This window comes from Myiozetetes cayanensis, unplaced genomic scaffold (assembly GCF_022539395.1).
Source record: "Myiozetetes cayanensis isolate MyiCay16 unplaced genomic scaffold, myiCay2020 scf1, whole genome shotgun sequence".
In the NCBI taxonomy this organism is placed as follows: domain Eukaryota; kingdom Metazoa; phylum Chordata; class Aves; order Passeriformes; family Tyrannidae; genus Myiozetetes; species Myiozetetes cayanensis.
In genome coordinates this window covers 117,680,119-117,705,593 of record NW_026086604.1, presented here as the reverse complement: position 1 = coordinate 117,705,593, position 25,475 = coordinate 117,680,119, and the positions used below count along the sequence as shown (strand labels likewise).

At 35.9% G+C, this 25,475-nt stretch overlaps 1 protein-coding gene across 12 annotated transcripts in view; it reads right to left on the bottom strand.

Annotated features, from left to right (window-relative positions):
• The window catches only part of SKAP2 (src kinase associated phosphoprotein 2), a 186,979-nt gene that overhangs the window by 70,875 nt on the left and 90,629 nt on the right, over window positions 1-25,475 (bottom strand). For 9 of the 12 annotated variants that reach the window (XM_050316032.1, XM_050316023.1, XM_050316015.1 and 6 more), the window contains 3 exons: window positions 16,076-16,144; window positions 9,609-9,721; window positions 135-236 (listed from right to left, as the gene is read on the bottom strand). In XM_050316032.1, coding sequence (XP_050171989.1) covers window positions 144-236; window positions 9,609-9,721; window positions 16,076-16,144 — 275 coding nt within the window. In that variant the 3' untranslated portion in view covers window positions 135-143. The remainder of the gene's footprint in view (window positions 1-134; window positions 237-9,608; window positions 9,722-16,075; window positions 16,145-25,475) is intronic. The other 3 variants (XR_007629004.1, XR_007629000.1, XR_007629001.1) reach the window with 1 other exon arrangement.

Sequence of the window (25,475 nt, the reverse complement as noted above, 5' to 3'; positions counted from 1 at the left end):
AACCTTCAATATATTTTGCCATAATCTTTATGTTAACAGGACTCCTACAAAGGTTCCAGGAAAGACATACTTATGAAACAGAGAACAAGGGAACATAGAAGCCATTACAGAAGATTGGATTAAAATGTACTTACCCAGGCCTCTCAAATATCATACATCTCCATTATGTAGGCTTTAGGCACCAAGCCAACGGTTCCCTTCATTTCTCCTACCCACCAGCCATATTCATCGTACTCCTAATTGAAAACAATATGCAGTATTAACCTTTAGTCTGATATAAATGCAATAGAGTTTTGTATGCAACTCCTTATGGATGCTTTGTCTTATATACAGCTATAACCATTTTAACTCAAAATTAAAACATTATATCTTTTTGTTATACGCATTCACATGCAGAGTTAGGCAAAGGCAGAAGCTAAATTTTAAAAAGGCCAGGCATACTCAGGAAAATTTCTTAATTATGGCCACACTTTCTCTAACACCTACTAAAAATATCCTCTCTTCATCACAAATAAAAAAACCTTAACTTTGTAACTAAAATCTAATAGCACAACACTGACATATAAGAATCAATGGGGGATTCTTTCAGTATGACAAGGTTAAACTCAAACTTACAATCAACTTATTTTAAAAACTACTTTGCTCAAACGTGAAGGGAACACTACATATCTAATACATAATCTTTCTACGGACAAAGTCTACTATTGCTTTAGGTTTGCAGAAATTCTGTGGCAGATCTCATATGCCTGACAGATGACTAATGTACTTTTGTTTGAAATTTGTTTAGGCTTAGTGAGATAAATATGAAACAAAATGAATTATAATAGTTTAAAGAAATAATATCTTCCAAAAGCAATACCAAGTAAGAGTATTGTGGTATCCAAATTTAATTTTTTCCTATGAGATAAATATTTTAAGATCAATCCTAACAGTGGTTCAATAAATTTTAACAGCTGAAATTGCACACACACATATATTGAGTTACAAATGAAGTATTATTAAAACAGAGACCCCACTGAAAACTGAATGTTTTGTAAGATAGAAATTACTTTGGAACAAACATGAAAAATACAAAATACACAGATATCTCTGATAAGCAGTGTCTGCTTCCCACTACACTGTTCTTGTGATGAGAAGATAAAAGGCTGTAAGATTTTGAATTACTGGTCCTACTGAGATAAAGCTATTATTTTGACTGTAGATAAAGTTTTTTGGTTATAAATAGTCAAGTGGAGCTTAAGGGTTAATGGAGTTTCATTAGAGCCTGAGCTATAATGATTTGCTGCTGGCATATTTTGCCTGGTCAAGAGTTCTCTGGGGTCCTATGAGGTGCTTAGTGTACTCAGCTCTCCCTGTGCTTTAACTACGATGAAGCCCTGCTGATGGCCCATCTTCACGTGAGCCCTGGCTTTTTTTTGCTTTTTGTTTTTGCCATTTTTTTTAAAACGCTTGCATGCAGGCACACACACACTAATTGTGGATGGCTAAACACTAGTCTTATATTAAACATTTTCCTCCTTCTCTTAACAATGAATTGGTGATTTGAAAGATTCTATCCTGCTATCCATAAAATACTGCAGCAAGTGTGATTTAAAGGAAACTCGCATAAAAAGCAGCAGGAACACCTTTATTTATGATGTGAACATGCAAATGAGAAAGTTTAAAAAATAATTCCACCATTCCACTGCAGGTCAGTGCTGGGGATGGGTCTGGTCTTGAAAGTCTAGAGGTAGCTATCTGAATCTGATCTTCAGTGCACACTGCTCTCTACAGAAGTTAAGAACTGCTCATAACCCTTCTCATGGGGCTTCACATTACACCCCAAATCCTTAAAGGCAAAACAATACCCTGACACTGAGGTTTTTAATGTTCCAGATCAGCCTGTTTAAAAAAAAAAATCTATGCTTTATCTTGCAATACACTATTTAAATATACAAACCGGATTTCAAGACTGCAGTGGGAAATTGCTGAAAGGAGCGGCACTCACGTATACTACTGGAATCTCAGAAATAAATCTCTCCAAGAGTAAGCAACAAAAGATTTTAAGCTGCTACATGGAATACACGAAGTGACTGACAAGAGTGATTAAGCAAGTTTTGCTAGACATCAGCCAAAAAAACAAACAATACATGAAATGAGGGAAGTGGCTCAGTTAAGCGGTCATTAAACTGCATATGACAAATGGCACAGAAAAAGCCTGTGGATTACATTACCCATTGAAAAAGTTCCACTTAGCAACACTACATGAACTTAGAAACAATTGTTTTTAAAGAAACAATTCAGATACCTCAAATTAAAATTAAAAGCATGCTGCTGTTTTGAAAACTTTCTGGTTTTTGCTACTTACTAATACACCACTTACTGCTCTGGCATGAAACTAAGTGAGAAGATGAAATGAATGTTGATGTAACAGACTAGTAAACTAATTTAAGGATTCACTGCAACCATTATACCATACAGACAATATTGCAATACAGAAGCTTTTACTTTACATTACTATTCTTCGCATGGGTCTCAAGAGCAACATGAATCCCAATTAAACTATCTGCTGTCTATACAAGTCTGAAAAATACAATGGAGATACCTGGCTACCAAGAACATAAAACTTTAATCTCAGTTTTAGAATAATTAGAAAGCACTCCCTTTTAAACTGATTAAAGTACAGACATTTCTCTTTAAACTCCTAACCACTCCTTCCTGTCCTCAGTACCACAAGAGTGCTTAACTAGTGAGGCAGATAAGCAGCCCCCTAGTCCTTTCTTGAAGTCACGCATAAAATCCAAACTGATCTATTGTTTCTATCAATGTTATCAATTATAAACTCCCTCACAGCAATATAATTTAATTAATACACTGCTGTTGTGAGGTCCATATGTCTATTATTGCTGGTTAAGATGTGTAGAATGAAAGTCTACAGTCTACATTTGTGGGAAATAATGATTAATATGCAGAAGCACTAATATGCAGAAGTTAAGAGTTTTATAAAAATAAAAGTTGGGAAGCACGGTGCTTTTGCAAGCATCAGTTTCAGATCTCAGGTACCACTGGGTTTACCATCTGGTATCCCTCACTGCATTCAGCTCTTAACTGCTAACATAGGCAAGCAACTATACTTCAGAAGGACTGATAAAATAATGAAGAGTCCTTTAATCTACAGGAAACCATTGTAGTCAATTTATAAGAAATATTGCATCCCTTTGTAGGATGTGTAATTATTTTCTATTAATCATGTGCTATAAAGCTACATTATGTGGTTATTCTGTTATCACTAGAAAGAGGCCTGCAGTCAGCTCCTGACAATGTTAGGTAATTACTAACACAAAGCTTCTTTCTCCTTATGTAGAAACGCTATCAAGATCCAGAGGTGCTGTGATGCTCGCTGTATGAAAATAACTCTCCAAAGAAATTCAATAACTGCAAAATGAATTGCTCCAAGGCAAACAGAGGGATAGGAGAGGGGGGCAGGGCCAGATCCAGCCGCCCTGCAATGAGGAGAATGCACAAGTGTGCGGCCACGCTCTGCCATGTGACAGGGAGCACATTTGCCATACCAGGCAATGTTAGCAGGGCTGGGGGGAGGAGGGGGCCACCACAATCCCTGGAAGACAAGCACCAGGGCAATGGAATATATTATGCCCAATAATATGAAACAACAACCTTACCAAATGAGCAAATGCTTTCTAAGCTACTTCTGCAATTCCACTGTCATAGAGTGGCTTATTTTTTTAACTCGCAGAAATTTATTAACCAAAGTGAAGTAATTTCACAGAGCAGCAAGGAACAGGTTATGACTTAACATGCTGGCAAAACATTCTCTGTACAGCATGCTTTGATAGCAGGGGGGAAAATCCCATCAGGGTTTACAGTTTCCTTAAATGCTTTCAACTCAACAGTGTGAGCAGGCACTTCTCCTTGTCCCCATCCCACCAGTTTCACTGCACTGATGTGTATGCACCCATGACTCCAGGAGAAACTGCTCATAAAAGCTTTTGCACTGGGGAAAGCACAGTAGTTAGAAATGCACTGTTTTCTACAGATATCTTTTAAATCCAAGATTTTAGTCCTCTATAGAATACAATTCTGACATGCAAAAAGAGAAAATTTCCAATACAGTCTCTACCTTTAGAACAGATCCTCTGCCTAAATTAGGTTCTCCAGATGTTTTGCACCATATTAACTTCTACTGACTTCAGCAAAAGTTGAGAACATCTGGTTCTTGTAAAATTAGTCCCCATTGTTAAATACATATGGTATGGTTTTTCATATTTGTGGAGTGGGTTTTTTTATTTGTTTTGTTTTTTAAGAAGAGTTGCTGAAAATCATCATTGTATTTCAATGCCTTGAAGAAAACAATGCAGTGGTATTTTTAAAAAAAAACACAACTGAAGTGGGTGAATTCAACATTTTTCTCCTTCCCTCTTCCAGTGGAGTTGTGAGTAATATTCACTGAATACCTGCAAACCTTAAAACTCAAAAGCAAAAGATATCTATAGCCTTCTTTGAGGTTAAAATAAGTAGCCTTTACTATCAAGCTAAATATGTGTGGGAAGCAGAGAAAAATTTCAAAGAATATCCTGGGGGGCAATTTTGGCAAGAAAATATTTTAAAACATCTCTAATTCATCCAGGAGATTCATACTAGCTAAAAAGTTTTAGAACTTCCTTTGGTGTAATTGTTGAATGATACACTATCAACTAGGGAGCAGTTTTGGCACAGAACAGCGTTTTCTCTAAAAAGCAGAGAATGACAAATGCTTTAGGTAAGTGAATGAGACTTCTTCACAGGTAGTAGAGTTGTTTTAAGACAGCAATAAAATGGTCATCTTTAAAAATATAAGCCTCAGATTTATTGTATGGTTGCATTATTAAGTTTTATTTCCCACAATAACATGAGACAAAATAGACACCAATTAAAGATTTCCAATATAAATCATGGTAAGCAGACTGAATTCTGAACCAAAAGTGTCCTCAGAAAACACCTTGGAACAATAAAAAGGCCATTTTACTTTCCATTAGATGACCCAAGGCCAAATTTTTTTCTAATCAGGTAGGTAAAGGCTTAAATATGATCAGTATGCAATCCAGCAGACCTAGAGCCACTTGGCATTAGTCTTAACTAACCCTCTATCTAAAGGCCTTCAGTTTTATCTTGTGTTTAGACATGTATTTATTCACCTTCCCTCCCATGAGGAATACACCTAAACAAGCCAGAGAAAGGGTAATATACAACTTCAGTGTAGCATTTGAGTTTTGATCTGAAGCATCCCACTCAAGTGAATCTCCCAATGCTCCCACTTTCCCCACATTGGCTAACTTTGCAGAGCACACACACTACATTTATTTGAGAATAAAATGGAAGATACAATTGAACGTACTCTAACCACTAATTTGTTCTCATTCCACAAAACAACGCTAGACCTCTTCAGACATCAAGCAGCTTTCAGAAAGTGTTTTGTGGACACCAGGGCCTCAAGCACTAAGTGTTTCACTCTGCAAATCTGCTCCTATTGGTATTCCCTATTTGCTAGGGGAGTCACAGGCAGTATGGTCATGGAAACAGAAATTACCCTTAAATACAGATCTCAGTATGCTCAGCCAGAAAACAGCCTGACTAAAGAAACACTCAGGATTTTAGTATGCCTTTGATATCTTTTTGAAAAAATACTGAATAAATACATTTTATTAAGCTTATACAGATAGTGTACAAAATGCTCAGTGATTCTGAAACAGCTGCATTATTAAGTTGCACTTTATTTCATAAGCAGTAACCTGAGCTATGGAGATTCTTTGTTTGTTTTTTCAATAAGTAAAAAATACAGGTTGAGATGTGAGCATTTTAACAGACATTTATTGCATTGAAAGAACAAAAATCTGCCATGCTGGAAACCTACAATCACTGAATAAAAGGTAATCTAAACACCAAATTAATGCTCTACTTTCATAAAAAATTCTAGAGCAAAAGGTTAAGTCGCAGATGAGATTTCCATGACTCATAAATATCAGAGTGAACAGCACTGGCATGTAATGAAATAATAACAGGTAAGGAGAATTCCAGTTTGAGATATAATTTCTGATTTTTAAATTATTTGCTATTTTAATAAAAATATAAAAAAATGGATATTAAATTAGCTTTAAAGTAAAGAAATGTCTGTAATTTTACTAAGCAGGTGCCTGCTAACATCTAGGTAAATTTTCATTACTACTTGCTTTTGGCCAATGAGAAATTATGGAATTTCACAACACAAAACATACACCAAAAGCAAACAAACCCTTACTGCTAGTGCTGCACTTGCATAAATTGTGCATACGAAACTTAGGAAAAAGATTAGAGCTACCTCCATTCACAGTTATCTTTGTTTCTGGAAATTGATTTCTTGAGTAGAGCTATGGAAGATTTATAAAAATGATTGCTATATCATGGTCTGTTTCCCCATTTATCACATGGGCTTGAAAGCAAAGGCAAGCCCATAATTGAGCAGGAGTTAAGAGCAATTATCCTTTCAGCAAACAGGACTCCAAAGTGTTACATTTCTAATAGTCAATATTAACTAAAAAATGTTATTAAAGAGTCCCTTTATCATTAGAACTATAAAGTATTTTTTTACTGTGTAATGGAATAGGGGTATATAGTTTTCTGAAAGTTCACATCATTCATAGTATAAGTGATAAAAGACACTTGAATATTCAAGGTACTATAAATTAATAATAATAATATATCTGTACAGATACATTGATCAATTAATCTGAAAAGTTAACTACTTTTTTAAATAAGAAAAGTTAACCAGTAGTTAACTGAGAATAGTCCTGTTAATTCTGCTCAGATTAAAAACTCAACTTTTGAGAGAAACTCTCAAACCTAGACAAAAGTTGGGAGTGGTTTTATTGGTTTTCTTGTTGGTTTGGGGGTTTTTCTTGTAAAAAAAAAAGGTAGTTTTTGAATGTACCTTTAAAACAAGAAAAACATGCTCTTCTACAGTAATTACACTAATCGGGCACAGGTATCTCTGTTGTCAGAGTATGAGCTCATGCTCATTGAACTAACATTGAATTCTGATGCTCAGTTTAAAGCAAATTATGGGGGACTTGTCTTTGCAGAATGCTTAGCTATTTTAAGAAGTAAACACTGCCAAATTGAAACCATGCTCATTTTTCTAAAAGGCATTCACCTAGAAACTTACATGTAGCATATTGCTCCTCTTGCTTTATTTAAACTCTATAAATGCTAAAATTTGCTAAACCGATTCATAATTATTTCTGTTGTACTAATGATCTCTCTTCTTGGAAACATAATAGTCACTTTTCCCCTAATTTCTATAAAGGTATGTGAAAAGCTGGTAAAAATATATTGCTTTGGCATAACTATTTCTGGGAGAGATGAATATCTATCTTATCACATTCATCAGAGCATTTACATTTCACTGTAAAACAAAGAACTATTACATGTTGCACAAATATGCTCGATATTTTGCTAATGCTTCACCCTTCCTATAGTAATGTTATAACATTACTATACCCCTACTTACTTCCTTACCAGCAAAATGTGATTTTCAAGAGCAATGTTCATACGTGGCTGACATATGATAGAAAGGCAATAAATCCATAGCTAGGTTCAGCTGAAGCTGAATTTATGACACCATTTTGGATCCATACACATAACCCTCTGTCAGTACCTGCATCTCTCATTTTCAACCACTAGATGGTGTGAAAAAATAAAAAAATTGCCTAGGATGCCTGCCGACTGCCACAAAATCCAAGTATTAATGTAGTGGATTAAGAAATATTTTAAAAGAAAAGTCTTGACCCGCCTCAGGGTGGCTAGGCTCACTTTTCCTTTGGTTATATTTTCACTTACCAAACAAAGAGCTCATAAATGATCAGACCTTGAAACTGAATCAAGTGGAAGGTTAAGATGGATAATTCTCTGGCACTTTGCCCTCCGAGGACCCTAAATTCCAAGCTGACAGTAGTGGCCAACACTCATTTTTCCGAAAAAGCTGTAACAATCTTTAAGCGAAACAGGGCCAAATTTTCTGGGCTATATTTTGGAGTGGAAATCAATCCAGAGAGAGAAAATCTATATATCTGGAGCAGCAGCAAGCCTGTTTCAAGGACCGATTATGGATTAATCACGGCATGGCAACAAGTCAGTTGATATACACACGACAGCTTAAGCTACTGTTTTTTTTATTCTGCTCCATTTTTTAAATTAAATTCCTCACATTTTTGGGGAAGGAGTAGCAAACAATTTTTTTCACCTACAAGATGAAGATTGAGATTTTATAGTCCCCATACTGTACCCAGAGAGCACAACCCACAAAGAGGCCAAGCCCATGCAGTGGAATCCATTCGCTCATGGGCTATTTTGGGGGAGGAAGAGAGGTAAGAGGTCGTTCTTTTAAATTAGAACAATTCTTTAGTGCTGAATAACTGATGGAAAGTTTGCCCAATCCAAGAGTGTTATTCAGCCTTTAGTAATGCAATTCAGTTATTAGCTTAAGTGATGATGAAATACCTCAAAAGACATACATGGTCAAATTAGATTTAGTAATATATCTTCCATATTCTTATATAGGACTATCATTCTATCCATAAATCTTAAATTTATTTAAAACAGAAGTTGTTACATTTATTATCCAGAAACATACTTAAAGGTATCACAGAAGATTTAAAGCAATTGTGACAAAACTTAAGAGTTTGAAACTAAGACAAATTAAGTCTTTAGCTTTCATGCACCTACTTGTATATTTCAATGTCCTACAATATTTTTGGTACTAATTACCCTGAATGGCAATTAGATCTATATTCTACACATGTTTTTAAAGGTAGTTTTTCTCAATGAGAACTTTAAAAGCTCAGGGTTTTTTCTAACACATGGGGAAGAGAAATTTCCTTTGATTAATTTTTCAGAAGTAGACTTCAATGGACCATGAGATATATATTTTAGGAGAGGTTTTGTTTTTGTTAGAGAGGTTAAGGAAATTAAGCAAATTAACCAACATTAATGCAGAATAAAATTTCATGTTTATACTTCATGCTTGTATTTCATGCTTAGTGTCTATTCAGATTAAAGGAATAGTATTTCTCATTTGCTTTGCAAACAGGAAAGTTTGCAATTAAAAATTGCCCAAATCTGTCAGAGCAAACAAATTTGGAATCTGAGCTGTCAGAACAATTACAGTTTACATACAAAGATGAAAGCATAGTTCAAAAAAGCACATCTTCTGCAGCAAGATCCCAAAAAAGAGTCAGAATTAGCACAGTCAGGAATATAAAACAGGAAACAAAAAGCATAACATACAAGATAACTTAGAATTCTACAAGATTAACTTCTGCAAGCAGAAAGCACATTGTCTCCTGTTAAATCAGTTAACAAATGGTAGCCAAGATTTAACAAGTAAATAAACATGCTTTTAAGTTAATTCCTGTTACACAGCTATGTTTTAAATGTGGTTATAGTTCATTTGACAAAATAATTAATTGCAGTGAATATCTGATTGCAAACAAAGGATCTGAAAGGGAGTGCCAATTTCCCCCCATAGAACTGTGGGAATGTGTCCTTCTGCCATGGCTCTCTTTTTACAACTATGTAGTCCCAGCAGTACCTCCTACCTTGCTGAGAATGTAGATAACGTCACCCCGTTTAAATGTCAACTCATCAGGTACATCTCCTGTGCAGTCCCACAAACCTAGATAGAAATTGGCATAATCGATATTTTCGCTATCTGCAAAGAAAACAGCATCTAATTAGAAAAGGATAAAGACTGTGGGAACTAAAGTTACACTTTAAATCTCCAGATAGTACTATGCAATTTATTAGCACACATTTCTTACTCCTTTTTTTTAGAAACATCTCCTTCATACCACAGAAGCAAGTAGAAAACAAGTTTAATGTGCAAGCCCTTCACTGGCAAGTTGCATCACTGAGAAACATGTAGCTACAGGTTTTCAAAGCATTTTCCAGCTGCAACTTAATGCACCTAGTTTTCCTCTACTAGTACATTTCTAGGAAGCCACATATGTATCTCTACTTGAAACTGATAAAATTGTTAGAACATAATTAATAATATTCTGTGAAAGGAAGCCAAAGTAACTATTTTGTGATACAATCCCCCTCCTTCTCCTGTTCCAACAAAATTAAAGAGCTTCTCTGAGAACCTTTGAGATAATCCTTGATTGTTCCTTGTGAAATATTAGAGAACTTGGAAACTGTTGCTGAAGTTGCATTTCAAAAATATTTGTGTCAGCTCCAGTTTAGGACATTAAGCTCTGGCTAAACATGCAACTACACTACAGTCATAAACTCATCCTTCTAACAGCATAAGCACAATGGATGTGCTGTGTTCAAGCTGCCATACAGACCATTAACTGATTGATTATTTAGCACTCTTTGCTCTGTAATACGGCAATAACACAGTAATAAATGCTTTGTCATACATTTACAATACAGAGTACATCTATTGAAACACAGCGCTCACACACAGTTAAATACACTGGGTGCTTCTGTTACACTGCAAACTATTTCCTGTTTTTAATTCCATGAGAATGGAGTGTGATGAGTTAATGCAAAAAGAATGCAAGCAATACCACTAAGATGACCAGTTACATTATGTATACACTAACCAGACAGAATGTATATGTACTAATAATTTACATCACTGGAAAGCTATCTTCTAATTCTGATAACATAAATATCACTGAACTGGCTGGATCAAGGCTGTCATCTTAGTTTTGTTATATGATCCTTGAACAGCAGGCTTGCTGGGTATTCCAACATATACCAGTTACATTTGCATGTCGTTAGCACTCTACACCATTATTTATAGTTTACAATTTAATCATGATTGGTTCACTTTATTACCAAAAAAATCCTGTTAAAATATCAAGTATCAAGTGATAGAAAGCGTCACGCTATAAAAAAACCAGCAGTATTCAACTTGTGCTCTTCCCTATTTTGGCAAATACTTAAGATCTGAATTTTAATAAACTGTATGAGCAAGAAGAGTTTGTTTTCTATTTCTCCATTTCAATCTGTGTTCTGTGCTATTTTATTTGGATGGCAATACTGTCATAAAGCTAAATATTCACAACCTTGAATTTAAAGCTGCAATGCCAATTACCCACCATTTAATTTTCCATAAACTGGTGATTAGGAGCTACGACTTCCTATGCAGCACTAGGGGGCGTTCTGGCTGCCAGTGCCTGAATTCTTCCGTCCTCACCCCAAAAGCAGCAACTAGATACACGTATAAAACTCCCAACCACTCAGAAATATGAGATTTGGTTACTCTAAAATGCCTAGACATTATCATTTCAAGAGGAAAGCAGAATCAGTTTGAAATGCTGCTCCTCCAAATTTTGGCCCTTCCTAATTTTTAGTCCATTATTTACCAATTTAGCATTAGACAATTACAAACAGTAACACAGGTTAGCGAGAAATTAAATTGTGATAAATATTAAATCAGAATCTCTCCTCCATCTTTCGATATCATACTGATCACAGTTCCCAACCCTTATCTTGTGAAAGATAACATAAAGCCCACATGAGTATAAACTATAAAAGCTATTTCAGTATATCCTGCCTTTCAAATCTTTGAGCAGTTAGCTCATTGATGTGGTTTAAAATACATTAATCAGGATTTTTACTTCTTCAGAACAGCACTGAAAGAAATCAAGAAATCATGCTGACCTTTACCGCTTTGAGCTCTGTTCTTACCTTTGTGTGCCTGAATTAACTCCTCTTAACACTAATGGGAGATGCAACAGAAGAGACACTACAGAGGGTGAGACACATCTCTCCCTGCATGTTCATCATGAGCATTTAATTGACTCTTAAAGTGGGAAAGCAAATCAGCTACGAGCATGGCAACACCAGAAAAGATGCATTTTAAAATAAGCTTATTGCAACAATGGATATTGACCACAGACTAACCAGGGCTCTGTGCCCTCATTTGTGAATTCAGCATAAGCCAGGGTCATTTAAATCAGAAAGCCACATTTTTCAGAACATATACCAGTACATCAGGAGCACAGAAACAAAAAACAGGGAAAGAAAGTGGCAGTGTAAGTTTGCAAACAACTATGCTGGTCTTCCAAGAAGTGTTAATTTCAAATTTAAAAACCTCTCTCATGCCCATCAGCACAAATTTCTCCAAACTGTGCAAGGGCAACTACACACAAATAAAAGATAATTGTAAATGCAACTTCAGATTTTATACATCTTAGGTGAATAATGCTTCATAATGTGATTCATAGTGCCTCACAAACAGAGGTGTAGAATGAAAAAAAGTTGCAAAAACCTCTGCAAAACAGGAGCCCATTCTTTCTTACTTCAGTCCCTCTTTCAGTTTGAGAGGACCCTGACAAATTTCATTTTATTGCCTCTGAAGAATGGTATAAAACAAAACCAGGGGGCCTGCATAAAGGAATTTGTTATTTATATGGTAATGAAATAATGTGGAGCTTCTTAAACACAGGTAATACCTGAAAGCAGATGGATTTAGCATCAAGAACTTATGTGCTCATTAGAGTTCAAATTCAAAAGGTATTGATTTCTCTGTCACAATTACACTCTATTCTCATATACTATGAAATGTCACGTGCCTTAAAAATACTATGATGACATAATGGCTAAACTAAAGTCTGTCATATTTTAAAGTTTCTGTCACTTAGGCCACAAATACAAATAAGACATGATTAAAAAAAAGTTAAGTGTGTGGCAGAGGCAGAAAGCAGTTTGCATTTACCTACCCACTGCTTTTAAGATTACCAGTGACAAGAAATGGGTGAGCAAGATTTTGGATAGGTTTTTTCTTCCAAAAATACTTCTTTTATTCTAGGACAGCTATCTGGATGAACTACTATCCAACAGTTTCCAATACTCTTCCAAAAAGAATTCCTCATGGTTTTCTTCTGCCATCTCTGTTTTTCCAGTAACAGTATTAGGAACAATAGATATTTTTGTCCGATATACTGATGAAAACACTTCAGAGTTTGACAGATCAAAAGGCAGTGCTGCCAGTCTCTTTGACAGTAGTCTCAGACTGCTTATTTCACTGAAAAACGCTGGCATATGACAACACATCCTTGTAGAAAGAAAGGTGAACAGTTCAGGTAAAAAAAAATCTGACAAATATATCACTCAAGCATGCAACACAAATATTACTGTTTAAAACTTAAGAATGCCCATGGATTCTTCAAGGGGAAAAAATTATAATACTATTCTAAAAACTACAATAGCCATGGGGAGAAAAAACATGAAAAAAATATGAAAATGTACTACCTAAAACATTAGAATAAATGTGACTGTGCCTAATTTCCATTAGTCTTCCATTTCAACACTGATGGAATCTAAGTTAGCAAACCCTACTATAGTAGTGATTTAAAGCTAGTAATTATATTATTTGCCTATGCATCACTTGTGGAATAAAGGAATACAGATGTATGCTTTCCTTTCACAACCCTGGTCAACTGCCTAGTATATTAAACAGCTGGCCATTCTGACTCATATTTTTCAAATCATTAATTAATAAGATTCTTCAAAAGTTAATAGCACCAGATTTGAAGATTACTTAACAATATTTGAAAAATACACATTGTATTCCCTTTTATTAATGATGTGCTCAATATTTACCAAACTGAAGGTTTAAAGATGGAGATACAGGTGAAGTTCAAAATTAATGCTACCAGAATGAGTGACTCTCAGTGTTGAGTCTCAATGCCCAGACAAGACAAACCCTGTTAAGGAACATTGGTATTTGTTAGTTCTGATGATGTCCTAAACTGCAAAAAATGCCTTACTTGCCCTTTATCCCACAGGCCAGAAAAGTTAGGAAATAAGGGAAAAATAATTATAGTGTATTTATTTGAATTCAAACTCTAATTTAGCCCAACCTGTTCAGTATTATCTTTCTCTTACTGCTCCTTAGTTAGTCTAAAATCAAGATATTTACACTGATACAGCACAATACATGACACTTCTTGAAACAGTGATTGTGGAAAAGATAATGGGTAGATAGTCATAGCAAGAAAGACCAAGCAAGCCATAAATGAAACTCTTCAATGCTTTGGTATTTTTTAAGTAATTAGGTCACTACCAATTAATGTAAAGCTACCCAGCAGCAACAGTCTGCATCAAGAGCGACAGAATAAGAACTCAAGTCTGCCAGTTAATTGAAGCAGAAATGTGTTAGAGCAAGAAAAGAGTAGGAAAAAAAGAAACCTTTTTTTGTACTTATCAGCCTGAGCTCACAGGCAATTTACAGAATATTTTCTGTGGAGTTCAGGTTTAGTAAAATTAAGCAATAAATTAAATTTAAGAATTTATGCCCTGTTTGTGTGGACAATCATAAAATATTCTTGAGTCAAATCAGATACTTATGATGTGATGCCCATCAGAAATAGTCATGTCAACTCAGCCCTAAAGTCAAAACAATTACTAGTATTAAATAGTGAACTATGTAAGATCAGATGAGAAAGTTATTGCTTGGAATGAATCTGATATCTGGGGGGAACTGCTCTGGTATTTTCAAATACATTACAAAAATACTAGTAAGATTGACAGGGCTGTTCTCATAGTAGTTAAAACTTTTCAAAACTGTAGATGCTAAGGTTTTGGTTTCTTAAAAGTATGACCAATTAGAACTTCAGGAAGATACATTAGTGAAAAAAAACCAATGCTGTTGGCAACTTTATAATTGGATTGACCCCACGCTCCATTATGACAACACACTCTTATAATTACAGTAATGTCTAAATGAGTACTAGATATTAAGGCTGTAATGAGTCATGTTGTTTTACACATGTTTTTAGCACAGCATAATGCTAACAGCATCTGATGACTTGGCTCCTGTTTCCTTTCCAAGAAAAGCAACCCAAAACTCCTCACAGCAACCTGTTCCTGCTTTCCTGTATGGGTCAGGAAATCAGGCCTCTGTTTCCTCTCCACATGTTGCAACAGGAAGAGCACTGCAGAGCTACTTCCTAAAGGAACTCTTCTTGCCCACCCCTTCCTTGACAGCCCTGAAAGAATTATGTGTATTATGTACGATGGGGGAAGGAGAGCCAGATTGCATGTCAGTGCAGGTCACAGTTACAATGCAGCAGATCTCAAAAAGGTGTAAGGTCTGATAAGGAGCAGTCTTCTCTACTTGCTGTGTCAAATCACCAATAGTTTATCTAAAGGTCTGTGCCCTTGAAACACAAATATATCTTGTTTTTAAGCATAACTGGAAATACCTTTCTGTCAAGAAAAGTTGTCTGGCCATATGACTTTACATGGTGTATGCAGTTATTTTTCCAGTCCCAGAGATAATTAGCACAAGGGCAGTTTGCCAAGCTAAAGCTGAGAGAATATCCTTCACAGCCTTTCTGGGCATTTGTGTCCTTTTCCAATTTTTATGCTGCTGTCACTGGACTCTGGCATTTCTTACCCAATTCATTTGCTTTCTGTGGTAATCATATGCAATGAAGATATGCATGGCCAACATTTAAACAGGCTGCAGATCAATTAGTGGTCTTAAGTTTATCTGATTTTTATCAAAGAAGACAGAGCTTTGGGTCGATTGTCAGAGCCTGTGTCAAGTTGACCTTTTCAGAGATGTCTACATTGCCAGTCCCTTGGGCAACTTGTTGTCCCCTGTTAGTCTCTGAATGGCAGAAGTCTGTTCTGCTCAAGCACAAAGTATACACAGATGTCTATATTACATTCTTATAGGTTTGACAGCAACTGCATGTTGTATCTATAAACTGTCCTTTAGCAGTGACACTTCCTCAATGATGATAAGCTAATTTATGCAACTAAATCTCCTTTGTGCAGAAATGAAAGCTAATTGAGTCATTACAAAGTAATTCAGGAAGGAATACCTTGTATAAATTGGCTTACTTTATAAATCCTTCTCAAGTGGTTTTCATGCATCCTAAGTGGTGCTAAGCAGTTTTGCTGCCATCACATACTCGGGTAAAAAGGCAGCTTTATAGAGCTATAAAAACATTATTTTAAAACAGCAAATGGAAGAGACAAGAAAACAAAGGTTAAAAGAAAGAGCATATGCAAAATAAAGAAGAAAGGTTTTAAATACCTGAATCCGTGGTAACATCCTCCTGGCTCTCTTTTCTTGGCACTTCAGCATTTGAAGGAACCCGTTCTTCTGCAAAACACATAACTGCAGATGAAACTCTGAAGGGACACCTCAGCTGACAGGAATTACAGCCCCCATCAGTCCGAAAGCCACACTCTACATTTCCAGATTGTAAACCCTGTTTACTATTTTACATTTATACAGAAGTTGGAACATTGTTATTTCTGTGGTTTCCCCCACCCATCCAAACACTCCAAGAGCTTTCTTTCAAAATCTCAATTGCAAACATCTGTTTCCCTTTTCACTCTGCTCTGAAGGCAATCATATAGAGAGCTGCAGTTCTGCTGTTCTTCAGTCATTCTGAGACAATTAGAATGAGGGTCATCTTCTGCAACGTGCACTTCTTGACAGGATAAAGAAAATGAAACCAAGGATTGAAAAAGTATCCCCAGTCCATGAAAGAACTCAGTTCTTAAAAGCAGTATGCAGAGAAGGCAGAAGACATCTCACCTTCAGCCCTGTCCTACAGACACACTAGCTTGACACCTGCATGATGGGTACACAGCCACTATAGATGCCATACCTTCGCTGCTCCTGCCCACTGTGCCTGAACATAGTTTTCAGCAAGCCAGACTGTATCAAAAAACTTAGTGCAAGTTTAGGGACAAGAAAAGAGAAAGCCTTGGCTCTGAAGTATGTTTTCTGGCAAGCAGGCTTGGAACACGCTGAAATCCCCACAGGCAATTTCAAAAGATGTGCTCCATACTTCCTGTCCAGCACAGACAGGGAACTCTCTCATGCCCAGACCCTCATTTAAGTAAATCCACACTCCACTCAGTACGGGGAAGTCAGATCTGCTTCTCACATTTCACAGTCAACAATTCTGTTGATGAGGCAAAAAAGGGAAAAAAACTATGAGGTTTTTAGCTGTATTCTGTCTTTAGGTTCCTAAGGAAGTAGAAACAAATTTATCTTTGCATTTACAGTATATCAAAACTGACAAGGCTGCTGTATGAATAAGGAAATAGTATATTGATAAACCCACTTCTCAAACAAGAATTGGACTTTTAATACATTTAAATTATTTGCCTTTGCTAGTCATCACATTATGCAGATAGTTATGCTTTTTTTTAAGCACACATTTCAGCAACTAATTTTGATATTTTACTAATGACAGACAACAAAGAACTCACAGCTTTTAAAATGTTCCTTATTGTGCAACTTTTATGTAATTGCCCATTTACTTTGACAAAGAGTGAATTTTATATGAAAAGTTCAAAGGATTTTTAGCCTTGTAAAAATTTAATCTATCCACAAGACTGTTCTTGCAAACATTAAAGCAGATGTTTAAAGCACGAGAGTAGACCTGTTGGGAATGAGTATGCATAATTGCTGCTAACCTCTATACACAGTCCTACAAATAAGTTACATCATAAGATTCACTCTACAAAGAGCTTTGAAATTCTACCCTACTAAGCCAGCAAGAGTTTTTGCTCTCTGAGTCTTGACTAGTTAAAAGTCTGGTCAAGATGAATATAAACTATTATTCAAGCCAATGACTGGGGGCGGGGGTGTGCGGAACCAGGAAAAAAACCCTAACAATAGAACATGAGAAATCTGAAATTGCAGTTCTCACAAAACTCTCTAAACCATTTACTGCATTCAGATGTATTCCCCTACTTGGCATTAACACTTGTTGCATATTTCCAAGTATGCTCATTTGTTTATTTTAAGAACTCCCAAATGGAGCATAAACGGCAAAAATGCATCCCTATGTGCTGTCCAGCGCACTAGGAGGCACTGTCATTCTGTGGCTTCCCTACCACACTTACACCACCCACAGGGAGCAGTATCCCAGTATCAGTCACATTTCCTAGGATTGCTCCCTTTTCCCAGAACACCTCAGCTTCATCCAACACACACTGCATTATATTATACTTTGATTAAATATATGTTGATGTTACATGTTACTGAATGTTTGGACCCAAATCAGTTGATGTGTTGAATGTACTGTGGACTTTATCACTTGTCATGGTCATCAGATTAGCTTAAACTGAGGACTAACTCCAGTAGAGGGTATCTCAACTAAAGTAAAACAGCAGCAGAGGTTGGAAGAGATTTTTTCATAAGGTCCAGCGAAGACAGGTAGATTGCATTGTGACTTCATGGAAAAATTTAGAATATATGCATTCCCCTGAAAACTGTATTTCCTAGAAACAAGAGTTCACCAGATCCACATCTGAAATGTGGAAATATCTGAATCAAAGCTTTTTGAATACTGAAAAGGTCCTAAATTCAAACAAAGACTGTCCATATTCACATATGGGTTTGGACCCCAACCACCCACACTTATTCCACTTTGCTTTACACTTCAGAGTTGTCACAGAGAGAACAAACTTTCAGGTGCAATTAGGCTGGAAGAGGCACTCCAGAAGCGGACTGGACATGGTCCAGCTGCTAATGGGCATTCAGTCCATGGTACCAGGCTGAAGTGACTCCATAGAAAGCCTTCTCTGAAACATGCACTAAAAACATCAGATCCTCAACATGAACCTGTGCAAAAGGCCCACACTACTTGCTAACACGATCACGGAGCAGTTGTAATAGGTTTGGCTTAGGGTAGTAAAAAAGAACCTGTGGTTCTTTCTAGTGTTTCCTGGTATTATGTCCTGAAGCAGTAACTATGTGCAGGAGGTATCCTTTAAACACAGCAACCTTTATGACCTCAGGAATTACAGCTACAGTCTGATGCAACATACTAAAGTTTGTGTTGCAACATGGCAGAGTCTAAAGGTGAGAAATTAAATTCAAAAATACAGTAGAAGTCCTTCTGGTTTCTTTAAGATATTGTGTATAAAGACCCATGCATACCCATAAAATAATCTGGTCCAATTTTTAATCCTCTGTATCTCTTCTTCACACCATCACTACACTGCAGTGACAAAACATTCTTTCCCTTCTCAATATGTCGAAATAAGACTAATCTACACTAATCAAACCAGTGAACTCTTCCAGAGCTGTAGATCCGAAGAACTCTTAAGATATAGATTATGTTCCATACTCTGCTGATACTCAGAGACACTAATAGCAAACAACCTACAAAATTCTTGTGACAATGCAAGAAGGAAGTAACTATATTTGTTGAAGGTTTTTTAATTTAATCTATGAAAGTTGTTGAAAATAATTTATTTATTCAATTTCCAGTCTGAAGGAAAAAAAAAGAAAAATAATCACCCAACCACAGATAATTCTACCATCCACAAAATTTTAGAAGTGAACAACAAATTCTACACTTGCTGAGGGTTTTTATGTTAATCTATTTTTCTCTTCCAATTTTTTTTTCTTAAAGGGGGAGGGGAAAAAAACTCAGACTACTTGACTGTAAAAGGGATAAGAGTTTGGCTTGAACAGCGCATTCCTCCAATGGAATGTCGTAGCTCCGTGATAAATATGTATAAACTTAGCAGTTTCCTCTACTAACAACCATATTTTTATATTAGACTCTAATTTAATGCCATTATTATTAGGTATTTTATTGTCTTCTTGTTTGTGACACATTGTTATTGCACAATACTAGTTTACACCTTGGATAATCCCAGTTTGTGGGTTAATATATTCTATTCAACACTTCAAAAACAGTAAACAAAACCAGCTCAGCTATGCAGCAAAATCTACCAAACCACACAGATGGTTATAAGCTTTTCATTGTGTGGTTTCCATAGCAATCATATTGCAAATCTGGAAGCTACTTGCAAATAAGCAGCTTGTATTTACAAGCCTTTGGGCTGCAGCATGGAACACAACAACATGTGCAGTTATTATTCCGATCACATATTGTTAGAAAAATCATTGGAAGATGTTTTGACCAGTTCAGAAAAAACTACTGCAGTGAACTAATTTTTCATCTATTTCATAATGATGAGCAATCACACACTTGTAATGCACATTCATTATCTTCACATTCATTTGAAAACTCACTGTGGTGTCAGAAGGTCATAAGCATACAAACAAGTCTTGTAAGACAGACCCCTCAAAAAAACACTTGTATTAGTAAACAATCAACTAAAAAAACTCTCATAGTGTCTTTACTATTGTACTTGGCAGGGAGGACAGATGCATGAAAAAAAACAGGTGTGTACATGAACTCTGCTGACACTGAGTATCACAGGTCTACACTGCTTCGCGCATGAAAAAGTAAAAGACATAATGGCATGTTAACACCAAGAGTATTACTCCTGCACACTGCTTTTTTGCTACCAAATAATGATTCTGCACAAATGCAAACAAGAACTTTTGAACCCAAATAAGTGCTTACCGCGGAAAAGAGTCAAGACCTTTTCTCTCACAGATTTATAATTTTATGAATTGACCCACCCCCATAACAGATGGGTTATTTCTCTAATAACAAACATAACTCAACCCAGCTGTATAATTTTTAAAAAATTAGCAAGAACTGGCTTTTTTACAAACAAGAGTATTTGTTTGGAGAAACATTTAATATTTCCAGAGAAGGAGCAATAAACACACAAAATTTAAGAACAAGATTGTTTGTATAATTTGGTCAAACTAACACCTTCTGCTAGCGTTAGTAGCGAGGGCTAGTGATCATCTCAGGTCAAAGGAATGAGTATTAATGCCCTGGTTTATGCAGGGCCAGCAAGTTGCCTTAGCTGAAGACAGTGCTCCCCTACCTTGGGGATGGGGTCCTCTGCAGTACTGTCACCATACATGCCTATACACTTCACCCAAACCTTTACAGTGTTTTAGCCTAAGCAGCTTGATAGCCCAGAAGTCCTTCATGTATTGCTTTATCCTAGGCTTACTTGCCTTGATGTGTATTTATAATGGCAGGGATTTTCGTTTCTGGTGTCTTCTTTTAGACTCCAGATCCACTCACTCTGTATGGAGAGATCTCCAAATTCAATTAGCAAAACTTTAGTTTTGATAATCCTACAATATTCCCAGGGATCTGTCCCTTTCCCCCAGCTCCTCTTGGACACGGCAGATTACTGGAAGATTTACACACAGCTTCTTGACATTTCACCCTGCATTCCCATTAGCAGCCTAGTGTACTCTGTAAACAATGAAACAGCTTAGAAAAGGCTACTGAAGATGCTATTCTTTAGCCATAGTGTGAGATCTTGGGGGCAGCAGAGAGGGGGAGACAGACTATTGTTTTATTAAAGCTCCATCTGACTGTACTAGAGTGCATGGTTTGAGAATGAAAATGCCTCCAGGACAACGACAGAAGTGGGAAACAAATTGGTTGCTATTTAGAGAACAGATAAATGTAAGAATTTCTTACCATGACAGAAGAGAGGACAATTCTTATTTTATTCCTACTTCCATGGGTTAGCTAGTTACCACCCAACAGCTCAAACAGAGAAGTGCATAGCAAGCTTGAGTGGGGAAAAAAACCAAACCAAAACAAAACAAAAAACGTTTCCAAAACACAAGCAGAGGAGACGATAGTGATAGAAATGGGTCATCCAAACACAGGCTAAACACTGGGATTGCAGATGAGGTGACATCAATATATGAGCAGAAGCAGAAGTTGCATCTGAATAAATGGTCACCACTGCGCTCAAAAATATGATGGGAAGGAAAAAAGCAATACAGAATTGTATTCCAAGATCTCCAGAAAGAGATCTCTGAGTTATGAACAATATAAAAATATATTTTAATGAAATATATTATGCATACTAAGATGTTTCAGTTTTATTTGAGGACAACCCATGCCAATCCCTAGCACAAATTTCTCCCAACATGTGATCCAATTCTGATTCCAACATGGAGGAAAAAGGTTTTGTTCAAATATACTTAACCAGCTAAACTGGATGGGACTTATAACTAACGCTTTTGCGCAAGTTTTAACCAGTTCTTTGAAAACAACCATTATTTAAATTCTGAAGTGGAGTATATGCACCACTCTATGTTCAACCAGTAGAAAGTAACAGAAGTCTGCTATTAATATTAACACTGTCCTCATCTCCCAATGGCCTTGAATAAATAGCACTGGCTGTATAAAGTGAAAAGGCTAAAATCATTAAATACTTAGAGATAGAAGGAACCAGTGGGCATTGCTCAGTCTAACACACTGCTCTAACTCAGAAAGTTATATAGTTAGATCAGGTTTTTAGGAAACAGCATTTAGCTTCCTTTGGTACTTCACATTAAGCTGTTCAGCAGCAGTTTATAAGTGTCTGTGCGTTTTAATAGCTTATGTATGAGACAGCTGAAATTAATGACTTTATAAAACAGGATTAGCTCAAATTACTCAGTTTTGTCCAGATCTTACCAAGTCTCCAGATGTGAGATTTCCTGTATTCCTTAAGAAATCCTGCACTTTTTTCCCCTCAGCTGCACTTCTTGTATCTCGAAAAGTGCTACTGTACACCACCACTATTCCCAAATGTCTGAGCAATCTGAATAACTAAACCAGCCATCTCAGCTAAAAGTGAAGCACTGCCGCCTACTGAGAAGACCTTGGGAAAGCTACCTCATCATCCACACAGAATTTTGTTATAAATTAACTCAGAATCAGTGCTGCAGGAACAGGAGGTGAGAAGGAGCAGTGATACTGGAGTACTGGAATCTCACTTAGCCATTTTCTGGAGAGAAAAAAAAACCTCTCTCGAAACAACCTTTCTGTGACACCCAGTGAATCTAAGCACATGTTAATGGTTTGGCTTAATCAAAACCAAAAAGCAGATATAACACTCCCTCCCTAACAAAAGCATTTTGGAGTTACAGCATTTGTCAAACTAAAGAGTAAAGTAAACAAAAAAATTCTCAGTCCCAATAGGGACAAATAGCAAACACACTTCAAGGCTGCAGTTCTCTAGTGTTGAACAAAATAACCTTGTTTGGATCATACAACTATTGCTATGAAGAATAGTAACAGAGTGAAGTAGTAGAGAGAAATGAGTACATTTGGAGAACTGTTTGAGAAAAAAAAAATGTCTCTTTCTAAATACATCTGTGAAAAGGACACCGTATTTCTTCTATATTACTACACACATAGCCATCCACATGACCTAACTAGCACAATGGATTAAAAAGTCATGTTTTTAAAAGCCACAAGATACTTTATGACCTCTCAGTAGTTTACTGGAAAAAAAAACAAGCAACAAAATATTCTTCTACAGAAAGTATTTTTTTTTTAATGTTTTACGGTAGACAGTATGAAGACTAAGTGATCAAAAAACACGTTTCTGTCCTTGGAGAAAAAGTTTAAAGGAGGAAGAAATTGCTGGTCTGACAGAATTAGGAGGAACAGAAGCATGTAAAATCTCAGTTACACCAACAGCAAACTTGGGAGGAGAAGAGGTAGAAAAAGGGCAGGAAAAGCAGGAGTACCTACCAGGGAAGACCATTCAGAATGCCTAATTTTGGAATACTAAAATTTCTTTGACAAAATGATCTAATTATTATTAATAAAATTCAATACAAATATGCCAAAGTGTAATGTGCACTGCATAGAAATACGAGATGGGTTTTGCACTGACCTTTTTACTTCCTCATGAAGAAAGACCCCATAATAATAATTCTTCTCAAGAGAAAAGATAAAGGTCATCATAAGCAAGCTCAATCGTGGATATGCACACAATTATTATAATGAAGAATAAAAGAAATTACAGAGAGATCCACTTCCAGAAACTCATTCATTCACATCCCATTTTTATATTCACAAACATTTTTTGTATTTACAAATAAAGTCACTATTTCATGGGTTGTTTTTCAGAAATCAACTGTCTTACTATGCTAAGTGAATGGGTCAGAACATATTACACTCAGAAAACAAACAAAAAAAAATATTTGATGGGCCATCAAGACAGGTGAAAATTTCTTAAGTGACTTCAGAATCCAGCTCCTTACAAATTCCCTAAGTTTGATTAGTAGTTTTTTAAATGTTACCTATTCTTTTTTGATCAAGATATTAGATAACAACTTCCTCACCTGAACAGAAGCATCTCTGAAGGTAAAGTTTCACGTCAAATTTCAACAAAATCACAATTTTGGTTCCACTTGTAAAAGTGTTCCTAAAGTTTCAAATCTGGCATACAAAACTGAGGCAATAGGCATCTTACCTAAATCCACATCTAAACATTTAAAGAAGGAATAAAATATTTTAAGATACTGTTCTTATTTCCTCCCCAAGGTAGAGGAAAGCTTCTTGGTTTAATGTTTCTACAGGCATATTTAATTATTCAGGTGATTAACAAAAAATGCTTCCTTCTCTGTGCCCCCTCACCCTCACAAAAAAGCACTTGTAATTATTGGGCAGAATACAAATTAGTGAAGGGACAAAACAAACAACAATTTTTAAGTTCAGTTCATGGTTTCATTGTAGGTTCACAGGAATTTGTGCTTTGCTTGCCTAAACACGAGGCATGCCCATAAGTACATTCTTATATATAAACATAATAAAGATTTATGTGAATTTACTGTAACTAAAATAAATTTGTTTGTTCTCTCAACCCATAATAGCTCTTAGTTATGTAAATAGTTTAAGTGTTCAACATGACATGTTATAAACCTTATCATTAAAATGTTTTGCTAAAATAAATGTGGTGGCCATTAAAATCTACATAGAAAATATAAATATTTTGCTATGTAAATATATCTAGCAATCAAATATTCAATTAACTCATCTATAGTGCATAACTGTACTACAGTGTTATTTGACAATCATGTACTTTGGTTATATTTCTCAGGTTTAAATTTCTGATAGGCAGAAAAAGTCTGTAAAAGTCAAGTAAAGTTTCTTATACTCATTGATCAGTAGCAAGACATAAATTTAAAAGCCATTTCTGAAAACTATATACCCTTAATAGTGACAAATGTGACTTGAGATAATATTTACATACATAGAATTTATAAAGAAAGTATCTTGCTTAAATCATATACTATCCTTTAATAATCTGCATGGTTAATGCAGTTGAATTTCTAGTCTGATTCCAGAAACTAATTTACTCAAAAAAGGGACAAAAGACAAGGCATAGCTCACTTTAGTGAAAGGAAACACAATACAGTTGTTGGCATGTTTCCACAAGAAAAGTCTGGCTCCCAGATGCTTCTCTCACAGCCCCTTTTAAAATTCTTCTACCAAGGCATTTTTGCATTCCCTGTGTTGATCACTAACTGCACACTAACAACAACAACAACAACAACAAAAATTCAGCACCTTTCACCCTTCGGGTATTTTCATTAAAAGTAACAAGCCTACACCACAGCCACTTTGCACTGTTTATGGCCCAGGCCATTAAATGAAATTACATCAACTATGTTTAATCCTTCCTCCAACTAAAATGATGAAATAAAGTGAAAATATTCTTGTTATGATTCACTAGTATCGAGTAACTAAGAAATACACAGAAAGTTATAGTTGCAATGCAGA